This window comes from Zalophus californianus, chromosome 1 (assembly GCF_009762305.2).
Source record: "Zalophus californianus isolate mZalCal1 chromosome 1, mZalCal1.pri.v2, whole genome shotgun sequence".
Classification (NCBI taxonomy): Eukaryota; Metazoa; Chordata; class Mammalia; order Carnivora; family Otariidae; genus Zalophus; species Zalophus californianus.
In genome coordinates, this window is record NC_045595.1 from 91,642,653 (window position 1) to 91,657,164 (window position 14,512).

Genomic DNA, 14,512 nt, shown 5'->3' on the forward strand with positions numbered 1-14,512 from the left:
TTTCCACTCCCTCTCCCCACCCCCACAGCAACGTTAGGATCAGCATGCAGGGAATTCGGGACCAATGAAGCTTCAGTACAGCCGTTGCCTCACGGGTGGTGTGCCCACATATGGTGTGAGACCAGCACAGGCCACACAGATCCTCCTGGAGCCCCTGTACGCGGGTGCATAATGGAGGCTTGCTGTGCAGCATGGGCTATCCTGGCTGCCCTAATTCACGAGGCGTGAGGGTGGAGGAGTGGAAAGGACATGCATGCCGAGTTCATTTTCTCCTGCCTTCAACTAGAAACCTGACAGCTCGGCTGAGTAGCTTCTCTGTCTTCCAGGGAGGGAAGATCCCCGTGAGATGGACAGCTCCAGAGGCCATTGCCTACCGCAAGTTCACGTCTGCCAGCGATGTCTGGAGCTACGGGATTGTCATGTGGGAAGTCATGTCATTTGGAGAGAGACCCTATTGGGATATGTCCAACCAAGACGTGAGTGTCGGCGCTACCTGGTCACCACAAACCCCAGCCAAGGGTTCCCACAGGCAGTGGCAGGCCAGCCCCTCCTATCTGGTGTCAGCTCAGGGCCTTACAACCTGAACTTGAGGTGTCTGGGCGGGGGGTACAAGGACCCCCTTGGCACCCGTGTTTGAGCTAATCAAAGAGTCCAGCATGGAAAAGCGATAATCCCAATACTCCTAGGAGCCTGTAAAAGTGCCTGGGCCAACCCAGGAGCCCTGGGGCTGGTGCTGCATGGCTGTGGACCATGAACTAGAGCAGGCCCAAATAAAGCAGGAGATTCAGCCCTGCTTCAAAGCGCACAGCCTGTGTGTTGTCCCGCTGTGGGGGACAGAGTAGGGAGCGGTGTTGTCTGCCCTGACAGATGTACTGCCTTGAGCCAGTTGCGGCTTCTATGTAGCTCACACCTCTCAGCTTTAAAGAGAGGAATCATAAAGGGCCCTTCTTTCCTGAGAATCTAGTCTTTGGGGGCCTCTGTCACCTATCAGCAAAGGAGGAGCTGAGCAGGCTTCCCAAAGCTGGTCAGATTCAGATGGCCCACAGGAGTGGGACCCTGCCCAAGTGGAGGTGATCAGTACCCCGCCAGGCTGCCCTCCAAGGACAGAGGCAGGCAGGGAAGGAGAAGGGTTGTCTGAGATGCGCTAAGCAGAGGTGTTCCAGATGGGACCCTTTGCTTCATAACCACTAAAACGTGAGGAAGACTTTTGAGGATGAGTTGCTTTGTTAAGGCCCCAAATGAAAGTCGTGTCTGGATTTCCACACTGCCTTTGATCCTGGGCTGTTCCCCTGGACCATTCTGCTTTTGTATTTTCAATACATGCCCTCCCCCTGGAGCTGAGAGGATTGCAAAGCCTGCATTCCTCTGTTCCGCTTACTCTGCCCATCTCCCTGGGGGCAGTTATTACATTTCCCAACCTAGTGGCAAGAAGAGGAAGGGCCATCCCCAGGCAAGATCTGCTCCACTGGGCAACCAGCTGCACCATACCCACCTCCATGCTTGGGTGGCTCTGAGCTATGGTTAACTTGAGAAATCTGGCCTCAGCAAGCCCTCTATCCAGCCTGAGGTTTAGAGCCACGGCAGGTGCCCAGAAGATTGAGTAAGATGGCAGTCTGGGAGCTCAGGAAAGCTTTCCCAATGGGAGTGTGGGGAGGGGCCGGGCTTCTGCTGTGGCAGTGCACCCTGCTCCCATGGGTGTGGCAGCGTCTGCCCAGGCAGGCGAAATGGCTGCATCATTAACCAGGTCCCACGGTCATGTGAGGCGTCTGGGTCCCCTCTCATCTATGATTACCCATGCCTTGCCTCCGCCCCTGGAGCATGTCAAAGCCAAAAGTGTCAGAATGGATTCCGAGGCTGCATTCACGAAATCAACTGCCCCCCCCACCCCACCCCGATTGCATTCAGACTGTCAGCTAGAGGAGTCATAAATGGGATCCAGAAACATGCAGGCCCTTTCCTGAGACTTTAATCCTATTAAGAACAATTCAGCACACATAGAATGGATTATGAAACTGTCTGACAGGCGAGATTTGACATTCAAGAACTCAGCGAAGGAATTCACCTAGGCTGAAAACAAATGGAATTTCTGATACCAAACTTCCAGAATTCCCAAGTCATTCATTCAGCAAACACTCAACGCTGCTAGCCATTGTGCTCGCTGCTTCTGTTCCCGGGTGTCCACGGTCCAGCGGCGCATACACCCAGCCATGGGACCATTTGGGAGGGGAAGGTAAGGAAGGCTTTCCAGATATTCGACGCTTGAGCTGGGTCTCAAAGGGAAGCAGAACATGTGCAAAGCAGCAGTTTATTCTAATTTTGTCTTATTTCTCCCACATGAAGCCCCTAAGCATTGCCCCAAGTGCAGTTCTGCTCCTGGTGGGAAGTGGGGGGGGGGGGGTACCTTTCGCCCCCTGGGAAAAGGCCCAGCCTGGGAGAGAGCCAGGAGGGGCCGGGGCGGCCCAGGCTGCAGCCCCACTTGTCAGAAACCACGGAGGTGGTGGCAGTAACGGATTCTACAGATGACAATTGAAAAGCTTTAAGAAAGCGAATTGCAGAGGCAAGTCGGAGTGCTGGTAATTGGGCTTCCAGAGCCCAAGAAGATCTTTGAACATGTACAGAGAGTTTGTCAGCCAGAGAGAGAACTTGGAAGTTCTGCTGCTTGGATCTGATTGACAGAGATAATGAGAGTAGCAGTGTCTGTGGAGAGGAGCTGCGGTTTTACTGAAACATCAGAGTTCAACTTAACCCCCTCTGCCCTGGTTCCTCCACGGCTCTGAGCTTCTCCACTTCACTCTCCCCTGTGGAAGGTGTGGCAGGTGCCACCGGACTCACTATTGGGAAAGACGTGTCTGGGGGCCACCGGCAGCCCACTGAGGACAGGAGGGCCCGGGGCGGGCCCCCGCTCGTCTCCAGAGAAACTCCAGTCACTTCCTCCGAGGCACTGGGGTCAGACCACCTGCCCCATGCCCCAGCCAGCCCCAGCTTTCTCCGGGTCCAAGGGAACAAAGGCGGCCCCTCCCCCTCCCTGCCCTGGCCCTCTAGGACCCAGGGCACTGGCCTGTGCTGGCCTTCAGAGGCCAAGAGAGTTGCTGCAGACCATTCCAAGTGAGCCAGCAGCCTGCTCTGCTCAGGTGACAGTCGCCTCTCATGGTCACAACCTGGCTTTCGCTTCTCTCTATAGATGCCATCTGATCTCGTTCTAATCTCCAGTGTTTTCAACAGCCATTTATCCCATCCTGTTACCAAGGAAAGGGACCCAGGACTCACTCCGATTTTCAAGTCTGCTCAGAAGAACACCCTATGCCCCCAAGCTTGGGCCGTATCTTTCCATACAATTCAAATGTGGTTGTCACTGGTGTTTAGAGCCATCAGATGGCCAGATGGAAGGTGCTTCTCCGTGTCTCCTCCCTGTTTTCCACACCTGCTAGCAAGGCAGGCATGACAGAGAATGATCCCCAAACCCCACTAGAGGACCACAATTATTTTTTGAGATAATGATGTTTTAATTTGATTGTAAGTTATATACTCAGAAAATTTGGAAAACACCCAGATCCTTAAAAAGAGTAAAATTCTCCAAAGGCACAGCACTTCAGTGAAAGACTTAAGCAGATAAATCAATTAATGACCTAGGTAATTTTTTCTTTGGAGTGGAGGGTAAAGGCTTTTTTTTTTCAATGTGCAAGAGGCATCAATGCTTCCAGAATATCAACCCAAGTAATAACAAAATTATCTAGAAGAAATAGCAAATGGCATAAAAGTCCCATTTTGTAAACACGAGCATGGCTATCCTCTATCCTGGAAGGTGAGAAATAGGGATCTGGCATTAATTAACCCCCCACTATGTGCTTGGTGCTTCTCGAACGCTGTCTTCCTAGGCCTCCAAGTGGCCAGCAGTAGAATAGATACCCCCCTTGCAGAAACATCTACTGTGGTAGATGTGGTAGGAACGACAGCCTCCACGTGATGAAGAGATGCCTTCTACTGTTCATGTGTGTAGTGCTCAACATCATCTCACTGTGTCATGTAATCTTTTTAATAACCCCATTTGTGCAATTTCCAGAAGTCAAGTGACTCTCCCAAGGTTCTGGAGCAAATAAGAAGCGAAACTTGGATTTGAACCCAGGCCTCCAGTGTCTTTGCCCATAGCTACAGTGCCATACTGTCACCAGCACCGTGTGTGGGTCTGCCTCTTGGCTGACCTGCAGGGAGGAGGGATCAGTGGTTCTGATGTCCTCTTAAAAAGAAAGACAGTCTACCAAACAAACAGAGGAAATACAAAAGCAAATGCCAGGACAGTCTTCAACATGTCCATTGAGGTGGCATGCAGAGGAGACAAGGGAAGTGTAGCTAAGTTGCATTTGATCCAGAGCTCACAGACAGAAGATCAGTGCATGCCTGGGTCCCCCAGGCTCGTGGTACTCTGCCCAGGAGTGTGCGGGTCACCGGGTCTCACCATGGAGCTGTGCCCTCTGCTGAAGTGCCCTGACTCCACTGCTCCTTCCTGTTATAGGCAGATGAGAGAGAAACCTGCCAGTGGGAATACATACTATTTTGGGCTCTGGCATCAAATAATTTGAGTGGAGATGCCAGCAGTTTAGGGGAACATGAGCTGCCCTGCACTGGAAGACTTTGGGGGCCCCTAACCCCATGAGAAGTTGAGTACTGACACCAGCCCCTCCTGCCAGCCCTACCTAGCTTGTCCTTAAGGAACCCAAAAAGAGCCATTGAGTGGATAATCCCACTTGCCTCCACAATGAGTAGGGACTCTGTGACAGGGACCCTCAGTCTGGCTGCTTAGAAGGACCTGGAAAGGGTTCCAATTTATGAGCCACGCTGATGGGAAGGATGCCCGGCCACTCTTCTTCATGGATGACTTGGTTTAGCTCCATACCCCTGTTTGCTACCACAAAGACATCAAACAGCTCCCAGGACTATTCTCCAGGCTGAGATTACAATGCAGCCCCACAGAGGTGTAGGGAAAGTGGGCTTCAGGGTATTCCAAACTTAAAATCAGACACCCCTGCGCTGTCTTCTCAATCCCACTGTTTCCTAGCTGTGGGTCCTCAGGCAGGTTACTCCACTGTGTGCTTCTGCTTCCTCTTGGGGCAGATGGGCTGTAATGCCCTCCTAAGAGGAGAGCAGATAATTTGATTGACAAGAGTTTGGCAGAGGTAAAAATTTGTCAGTGGTGCAACATATTATTCAAAAGTTAATGTTCCCAGTCACCAGTTTGTGTAGAGTTCTAATATTGGTATGGTTTGTATGCTTGTTTGTTTTTCCACCACCTAGAATATAAGGAATAATACACCTTGATTATCTGTAATGATTTCAGGTCATATTATCTCATGTCCCACTTCATGTCCTATATAATGGGCATAGAATTTGTAAAAATATAGACTGATTGAAAATATTCAATTTCTGATGGATCTACAAGGTAAAAAAAAAAAAAGAATTATCAGTTGAAATGAATCTGACATTTTTTAAAGTAGAGGCAAAAACACCTGAAAATCCCTGAACTCCAAATTATTTCCTTTGTTGTTTAAGGTGCCTGAGCTGTTTATTTTAATATAAAATCAATGTATAATTATTATAGAAAATAAAAACACAAACAAGCAAAAAGAGAAACATAAAGTGCACTCATGTGTCTACCTGCCCGGAGGCAACCATCATTAACACCATGGTATATATCTTTCCAAGGTCTATTGTATGCATGGGTATAACTACTGTTTTTTGTTTTGTTTTGATTTTTGTTTTTTACAAAAGCAAGATTATACTATACCTGCAGTTACGCAGCTTGCTCTTTTACCTAATATTACAATGTGAGTACATTTCCATTTCAATAGGTACATTTTTGCAACATCACTTCAAGGGGCTCATTGTATTCCAGGCCTTCTATTGTGGTAGGAGGGTACCATAATAAATTCACATGTTTAGCACTGGGGGTGGTTTACAATTATTTTCATGATGACGAAAAGCACAGGGGAGGCATAATTGATTTAAATGAATTGGAATAAGAAGTAAAGTGTAAAAAAAAAAAACTCTTACAACATATGAAAAGCAGGCAAAAGTACTTAAAGATCTGGAAATCTTAACAAAATTCTCTCCTGGAGTATGCGCAAATTCCCAAAACCTGATTGGATAGATTCATTTTAGCTCACCTTGTTATTTTGACCATTGTCATTGTACTTAACCAGTTTGTGTAGCCAAATTATCTTCAACCCAGTTCATGTTGCTGCGGGATGAAGATGAAGGCAAACAGTGCACGGGAAGCATCTAGAGGGGCCCTGACACGCAGTAGGCTCTCTGTTAAATGCTGATTCCTTCCCTCTCTTAGCAGTGTAAGGACTAGGCCACCACAGGCTTTGGTGGGTATCCTTTAGAACTAACCAACTCACTAGGTTTCCCACGTGCCATTGCTCCATAGCCCCCAGTGCCACCAGCTGCCAACAAGGCAGAAGGGGGCTCGATGTCCTCTTAAAGAGAGGAGAAGTTCAAGCCATTCCCCAGCTCACCCTTCAGTAAACATTGACAGAGATTCAGGGTGTGTCAGGCCTTGCTGCAGGTGCTCGGGACACGAAGGGACAGTAAGACATGGTCCCTACTTTCAAGGAGCCCACAGTCTAGGGGAAAAGGCCAAGGACATACACAGCCCATTATGGTGAGAGTTTCATGAGCACAGACCTAGAGCGCCTGAGTCAGGGAGGCTCCCATCCCCAGGGGCTAATCTGTGAATGACTGGCTGGTGTCCCTTCACCCCGTCATGCCTGTTCCCGTGTGCGTCTCTGCAGGTCATCAATGCCATTGAGCAGGACTACCGGCTGCCCCCGCCCATGGACTGTCCAGCTTCCCTACACCAGCTCATGCTGGACTGTTGGCAGAAGGACCGTAACAGCCGGCCCCGTTTTGCAGAGATTGTCAACACCCTGGACAAGATGATCCGGAACCCGGCAAGTCTCAAGACTGTGGCAACCATCACCGCTGTGTGAGTCTTGTGGAACACGGTGCTTTCTAGGTGTGGGTGGTCACGTAGCCAGGGGCAGACCCAGTAGCAAGGCTGCTAGCCTTTTGATCTATTGACAGCAAGAGTGAGGTGGCTAAGCTTATCCACTAATGGAAGAAATGCCAAGATCTCTCCTTTCCTTTTTCCTTTCCACCTCTCTAAAATATTCCCCACTTCCAGCATGGGCTATGGACAGATATCAAGATACCCGTCTGGGTCTCCACCTTCTGCTGGCTTCAGATGGGCTGGATGCTGGGCTCTGTAACAATTGAGTGTATGTGATGGGAGTGGTAATGAGCCCACCTCTGGGAGATTTTGTTTCCAGAAAGCACTGTTTCTGTTAACCACACCAGGTAGAGCTGCAGACTCGGAACCTTGACCCACCTATTAGCAGGTAAAGGCCCTGATTGCTGTGGGACACGGACATACAAAGCCATTGGATTTGTTATGAGCAAATGCACAGAACAACTTTGGGCTCCTGTCAGCAGCCATCAGCTGTATGTTACTCTCTATATTTGCAATGTTAGCTGACTGACTAATTGATCTTTTCAACCAGTTTATTGGGCACTTATATGCTAAGCACTGTGCCCATTGCTGACAGTATAGAATGAACAAGATAGACATGATGCTGGCCCTCATGGAGCTTAAAATCATTTAGGAGGGGCAAACCCACATGATCACCCAAAGAAATGCAAACTTGAGACCTTGATTGCCATTATGGCAGGGAGGTGCGTGGTGCTGGAGAACATGGATACATACCCTACCTGGTATCAGGGATGCATCCCTGATGAGTGTTCTTTACAGTTGAGCACTAAAGGGAGAGAATGCATGAACTGAAGGAAAGGAAGATGGGAGGAGAAGGACAGGTGTTCCAGGCCTAGGAACAGCATATGCAGAGCCTCGAGGGTGGGAAGGACAGGGCCAGTGTGTTCAGAGTCCAGTCTGTGAGGGGACTAGGTCAGGGGTGAGGCAGGCAAAGTGGGCAAGGGTCAGACGCTCAGAGCCTATAGGCCCAGCTAAGACTTCTGGGCTTGACTTTCAGAGTAGCGAGTGCCCATTGAAGGGTTTGACATGAATCGGGGTCAGGGTGAGGGTTATGCACATGATACACCTGCATTTTTCAAAGAACACCAGGCTAGAGTGTGAACCTTATGTTGAGGGGAAGGAACAATGCTTGAAGAAGACAGGCAGGAGAATATTGCAGCAATAATGCCAGAGAAGATAGGGTCTTAAGTCAGAGTAATGGTCCAGAAGGAGGGGGATGAATTTAAGAGATTTTGGAGGTCAAATCTTTAATTCTTGGTGAAAGACTGGGCATGGGTGTTGAGGGTTGAGGGATACGTCAAGGTGGCACCCCACTTTGTGGGTTGGGTAGCAGAGTGTCTGCTTTGAAAATGTGCCAGAGAAGGTCAGTGGAGGGCTGATCTGTTTCATTTATTTAATTAGCTGAGGATAGAACCAGGAAAAAAAAAATATTACCAATAGATTTGGGAAGGTTATAGTGAACTTTATATATTTTTAAAAGAACTGTATCTTTGGTTGGTGAAGCTCTTCGATTCCAGTTTACAAAGGAGTTACGGGCCTTCTCTTCCCTCCAGACTGCATGCTGGCATCAGTCTCCCTGGGCCGGCCGATGTGTGACAGAGCCCATAGGCAGGGGTACTGGCCACCTCACCTCCAGAATTCTTTATGGAAAGAAGGGTCAGCGCAGGGCTCCCGTGTAATCCACATCCTGTCAGGAAGAAATCTTTATCCTGCGTGAAGTCTGCTGTCCGCCCAGAGTGTGGATCTGTCCACACACCTCAGCAGCTGTGGGCTCACCTGCTCCTCTCTCTCTCTCTCTCTCTCTCTCTCTCTTTCTCTCTCTCTCTCTCTCACAGGCCTTCCCAGCCCCTGCTAGACCGCTCCATTCCAGACTTCACGGCCTTTACCACCGTGGATGACTGGCTCAGTGCCATCAAAATGGTCCAGTATAGGGACAGCTTCCTCACCGCCGGCTTCACCTCCCTCCAGCTGGTCACGCAGATGACATCAGAGTAAGTGAGGGGAACAGCCTCTGTGCCGCCTGTGGGTGAGAAGGATCAGGGTCCTTCCGTGCTGTGGCTCATGGTACCAGTCTTGATCTCTGGCCTCACCCCCAGAGCTCCACTTCTGTATAGAACCAGGCCTGGTGGGGAAGTGCCATGGAAAGATGGACAGGTCGGGTGGCAAGGCTGAGATTCATCCTGGCCCCAAATGAGCGTTCTTCCAAGTTGCAGCCCTATGTCATTTGCCTAATCATCAAGAGTCTCTCCTCCATGTAAGTTTTTAAACTTAACCCATCAAAAAAAGCATCCAGATGGAAAGAACACAGCCAGCCAGCACTTTAAGCAACATAGCAGGAAGAGGCACTGCACTGATTCAGCAACAATCCCAGACGTGGGGGGAGCTTGGATCCATACTTGGATAGCACTGGTGAATAAGCAGACGTTTCCATCCCCCACCAATTATTTACCAGTCTGCAGCTCCCACAGGAGGATGGAGAAATATGAAAACTAAAATTATTCGAATACGATGAGAGCCAGAAAGGGTCTTAAACATCCATTAGTCCATCATTTCCCCAAGAATGTTCTGAGCAGCACCCATTCTGGGAAAGGTTAATAGGTTCTCCTTGGAAAAAGTGTCCCCCGGTCAAATAAATTCGGGAAATACTGCACACTTTATCACCCTTTTGGAGATTCGCTACACATATTAGCGTTGTAAAGGCCACGAGAAATCCTGAAAGAAAGAAACCCACTGAAAATTCTTAAATACCGTGGAACCATATTTTGGAGGGGCAGGGTTTTGCTGCACGGTAGTTTGGGAAATAATTATCTAGTTCTGTCCCTCCCATTCAGCAGATTCAGAAAGGAGGTGAGTTAGTGCCGGAAGCTTCAGTGCTCACAAGTGGTAAAGGGCGGTGGGGGGAGGTGGCGGCTAAAACCTTCTTTCCTGAAGGCCACTTCCATCTCTTCCTACCAGTCCGCCCCGGGGGCACAGCATGCCCATACTTTGTGACACCCTGGTGTGATCTAGGAATCTTTAAAAATTACTGATGCCTGACTTCCACTCCTAGATCTTCTGGTTTAATTGGTAGGAGCTGAGATTGGGGCATCGGGATGTTTAAAACTCCCCAGGTGATTCTCAGGTGCAGCCAAGTCTGGGAACCACTGGACTGAAGTTGGCAAGGGTCGAATTTTGAGTACACACACCCAGCTAGAGAGGACCTCACCGACCACCTGGCCCACAACGTGTATGGACAATATGGGGGTTGGTGGCCTGTGACACACGTTTCCCAGGTTAGAGGATCAGTCAGTCCTCCAGGCGATTGGCAAACACTTACAGGTCACCTGTTATGTCTTGGTCACCGTGCTAGGTGCTGGGATTTCCTCCTGTGGTGGGCCAGTTGCTGGGTCCCAGGGGAGAGGGGTGGTCCCATCCAGCCCCAGCATCTGAACCCCAGAGAAACAGCTTCTGTCCCAGACTACTGCTTTGCAGTCAGTCTTCCTGGAGTCCCTCTCTACCTCTCTGAGGTTGATTCTTGCCAGAAATGATGGAACCTCCACTTTCTCCAGGGAGATGGCTTGAATGTGCATCTAGCCTAGGATCCGCGAAACATCAGAATTCATTTTTTAAATGTGGGTTCTTTTTCTTGTTGATGCCTTAAAAAGGCAGTCCCTGCCACTATGAATTATTGTCAGGCACCACCAAAAACAAACACACACACACACAAAAAGCAGCAGCACTTACCAGTGGAAAACCAGGTTCCCCATCTTGCAGAGCTGACGTGGAATGTCCTAGACGATTGGAGAGCCTGGATTCAGGGGCCGAAGTGGGTGTTCATGCTGGTGGGGCCTTTCCTGCTTCCCCACTGTGATATGGCTGAGTATGGGGCCGTCACCCCCTCATCCGCCACGACCGAAGGAATCAAATGGAGTGATTTCCTCAGTCTGGAAAAGGAAAAATTAAGGGATTTAGTTCAAAGCAAAAAAATATCCACACACTATTGGAGCAATTTAGGTTGTTTCTTGAGAGATAAAAGATGGAAAAAGAACATGAGCAACGAAATAAAATAGATCGCAGGACAATTTGTGAATTCGAAATTCAAGCATGCCTCTCAGAAGTGTTGGCTGAAAAGACATGGACAATTTGACAATCTGAGCCAGCTGCAGCCCTGAGGGGTTTGGCCACCAGCTGAAAGGAAGGGTTGAGGGGAGCACAGGAGCCTCCTCGTGGGGAGTCATCTGCTATCCTAGGGACAGGGGCATTTGAGGGGGGATAGAGTCAGGACCTTAGAAGAGTTCTGAGAGCAGCCCTACAAGGGTGGCTAAGAACCAGGTAGTCTTGAATTCGAACCCAGCTCTACCACCAATTACCTGTTTTGTGATCTTGAGCATGTTACTTAACTTCTCTGAGCCCTACTTGCCTTGTCCATAAATGAGCAAATAATAATAGTACCCATCTCATTGGTTTGTGGTGAGAGGTTAATGGAATAGTGTAAGCAAAGCACTTAGCCCATTACCTGCCTACAGGATGCACACAAGAAACAATTACTGTTAAGTTATTATTATTGACTTTGAGTGGTTTGTCAATATTCACAAAATGCTTCATTAGGTATAAATGAGATAGTATATGGCACATGAGAAGTACTCAAGCAATGCTATATATTATTATTATTAACTAGGAAAAGATGCATCTCCAAAATCAAATATAAGCCATGAACTTGATCATATTAAGACTCACAGCTTAAAGATGAATCCAACTCAAACCCCTATTCTAAACATATTACTTGAATTCCTGCTTGGGCAGATATTTGAAAGTTATTTTGAGATCACCCTTCTTAAAAATTCATGACATTAAAATTCAGACAGAGGCAGAAAATGGAAACTCAGGGGAAAAACATCAGAAAACCCAGCAAACCCCACATCTTTTCGATCTCAGTGGGTGATCACTAATTTAGGCAGAAAGCTCCATAGCATAACTAAAGTCCCATATAGTGTACGCTTGAAGTGTATAAAAAAACAACACAGAGGAAAGTTCCAGTCCACCTAGGGTTAGGGACACAAGGAAGGGGCTGCTTTAGAACCCATAGGTGAAGAACAAGACACAACACTTCCAGGATTGTCTAAGTTGGAGGGGCCACTGGGGACTAAGGCCACTGCATGAAGCAAGTGAGATTGAGCAAGAAAATATCACTGCATGAAGCAAGTGAGATTTGAGCAAGGTAGGCGCTTGCCAAAGACTTGGGTAAACTTGAGTCTTGGATTCTAAACACTTTTATTTGTCTACCCAGCTATATCAAGAGCTTGCCTTCTGTGATGAGTTTTGATCCATGAAAAGCTGCCCTAACACTAAAGTGCCTTTTTTTTGTGTGGCTTTCTCCCCCTAGAGACCTCCTGAGAATAGGGGTCACCTTGGCAGGTCATCAGAAGAAGATCCTGAACAGCATTCATTCTATGAGGGTCCAGATGAGTCAGTCACCAACGGCAATGGCATGAGAACTCTCATTTTCTGGGGGGAGGAGAGGAAGGAAAAGGACCAGTCTCAAGAGGGAATCAGAGGTTGACCACTGTGGAATGTTCTGGAAAGATTGGCTTCTCAGCTGAGAAATGCATTACATCACTGAAGAAGAAACTGGACCTGTTCTTAATAGGCAACCTTCATTTCTCAGTGACAGAGCATGTTTCAGATGCCGTGGGAAACCAAATCTATGATCATAAAAATACAAAAACGTGATGTTCAACAGAAGTGAAGACAAAACGGTATGCATTGGGGGAACCAAGAGTAAGCTCGGCTCCCACCCTCGGGGCACTGGAGTCACCCATCCACAGGAAGAAAGGGAAGGAGGTAGAGGGAAGAAACAGGCAGTTTTCCATTTTCTTCCTCACCAATGACGTTCTTTTCTTTTCTCCTTTTGTACTCCTCCCCAAGAGCCCTCTCCCTCTCCCACATCCATTTCCCTTTGCTCATGACTCGTGTAGGAAGTTCCTTCAAACAAACCCCAGCTCCTGAGTCTCCAGATGTCGTTCTGTCAGTTGCCAAAGGACTTTGCTGACCACTGCATGGGGGATCCAACCAATTCAATTAATGTCTTCATATTGAAGAAGAGATGTACCTTCAATTGAAAACCTTGTTTTTCTTTTGTTTGCATTTTCTGCAAAAAGGAAAAAGAAACCACAAATTGGAAAAAAAAAAAAAAAAGAAAAACCAGTTTCCGTGTGCGGGAGCACACACATGTATGTCTGCGTTCTAAAATGACTGTGCTTGTTCGTAACAGATGCAAACAAGAAAGAAGAACCGGGAAGTCTCTGCCCCTGGAAAATCCGAAGGGGCTGGAATGTGTTGTTGGTTTGGTGTTCTGGCTGGCCCAGTTGGCCTATGGGCTCAACGGGGAGAGAGGGCAGGGAGAAAAATAAAATGAAAGGGGGAAAAAACTCTCAGGAGCTTGCAAATTCAGACAGAAAACAGGTGAGTGGTTTGAATTGGAGGCAGTGTGGGCCATTCTAGAATGATACTGACTGATTAATTATTCTTGGTAACATCTGAAGAGAAGGAGAAGGAAAGTGTTTCTTGGAGAATGTTCTTCCACATCCCTGGAATCTGCAATTCAAGAGATGGCAAGGGAGAATTCTTCTTACCTGATCTGTGGACTGGCTTAAGCCGTGTGGCATCCGAGGAATGTTTCAAATGTGTCTGTGTTTCTCTGCATTCCTTCTTGTACCTCATTGTTCAATTCGCTTTTGTAAATTCCACCTAACACTTAAATATTTTTAATTTCTCCTTTTCTCTTAATCTCCTTGCTAATTTTATCTGTCTAATTAAAATGAGCAGAAGCATGTCTGGGTTTACATAGAATGGTGTCAGAGTGTGTGTTCTCAGACCCTAGTGGGTCCATCCCCGAGTTACAGGAGAATCCTTAACAGTTGTCCTTCTTCCCCTCATATGGGAGGGAAGGAATACATCCTGGACCTTGTGACTCCCAAGGAGCAGAATATATTAGAATCGCTCTCACTGATGTGACCCAAAGGAAGAACTGAATAAATACGAGGCTCTGAAGCCTCAGATGTGCAGCTTACGAAGTCACTGGCAGATAAATATAAACAGTCACCGATAATAGACCATCAGCCCTGATTTCAGTTTGCATACTGCATTTGGGAAGTTCATATCCAGGCCAGTTTCGTAAAAGCCACTACAGCCTATTTTAGACTGCTCACTTGTGGTAGGCCTGTGAACACGCCATTGGAGGGGAGGGTGTGAGGCAGGAAAAGGAGCCACAGTCCCCCATGTAGCTTACTGAATGCAAATTTAAGGTGAGATGAGCCTTTTCCCCTAGTCCTAGGTAACACAGGGTACTGGGGGAGGTCTTACCTTCTGAAGCCCCTTCAGAGAGGCTCATGGGCCTAGGGGCACAGCTCTGACGCAGGCGGGCCCCATCTTAATGGATCACCCTTGTGCTTAAACCCCTGGGGGACCAGAGAAGATGGACAGAACTAT

General features: G+C 48.0%; 1 protein-coding gene across 2 annotated transcripts in view; it reads left to right on the top strand.

Moving 5' to 3' along the window:
- Nucleotides 1-13,869, top strand: part of EPHB1 (EPH receptor B1) — a 426,979-nt gene extending 413,110 nt beyond the window's left edge. Inside the window, exons 13-17 of one of the 2 annotated variants that reach the window (XR_003518576.2) lie at nt 327-476; nt 6,789-6,982; nt 8,881-9,036; nt 12,408-12,780; nt 12,950-13,856. Coding sequence is in view for 1 of the 2 variants with exons in the window: in XM_027586952.2 (XP_027442753.1) it covers nt 327-476; nt 6,789-6,982; nt 8,881-9,036; nt 12,408-12,516 (609 nt within the window). In the remaining variant the exon portion in view is untranslated. Of the gene's footprint in view, nt 1-326; nt 477-6,788; nt 6,983-8,880; nt 9,037-12,407 lie in introns of both variants that reach the window. The other variant, XM_027586952.2, reaches the window with a different exon arrangement.
- The last annotated feature ends 643 nt before the right edge of the window (nt 13,870-14,512 follow it).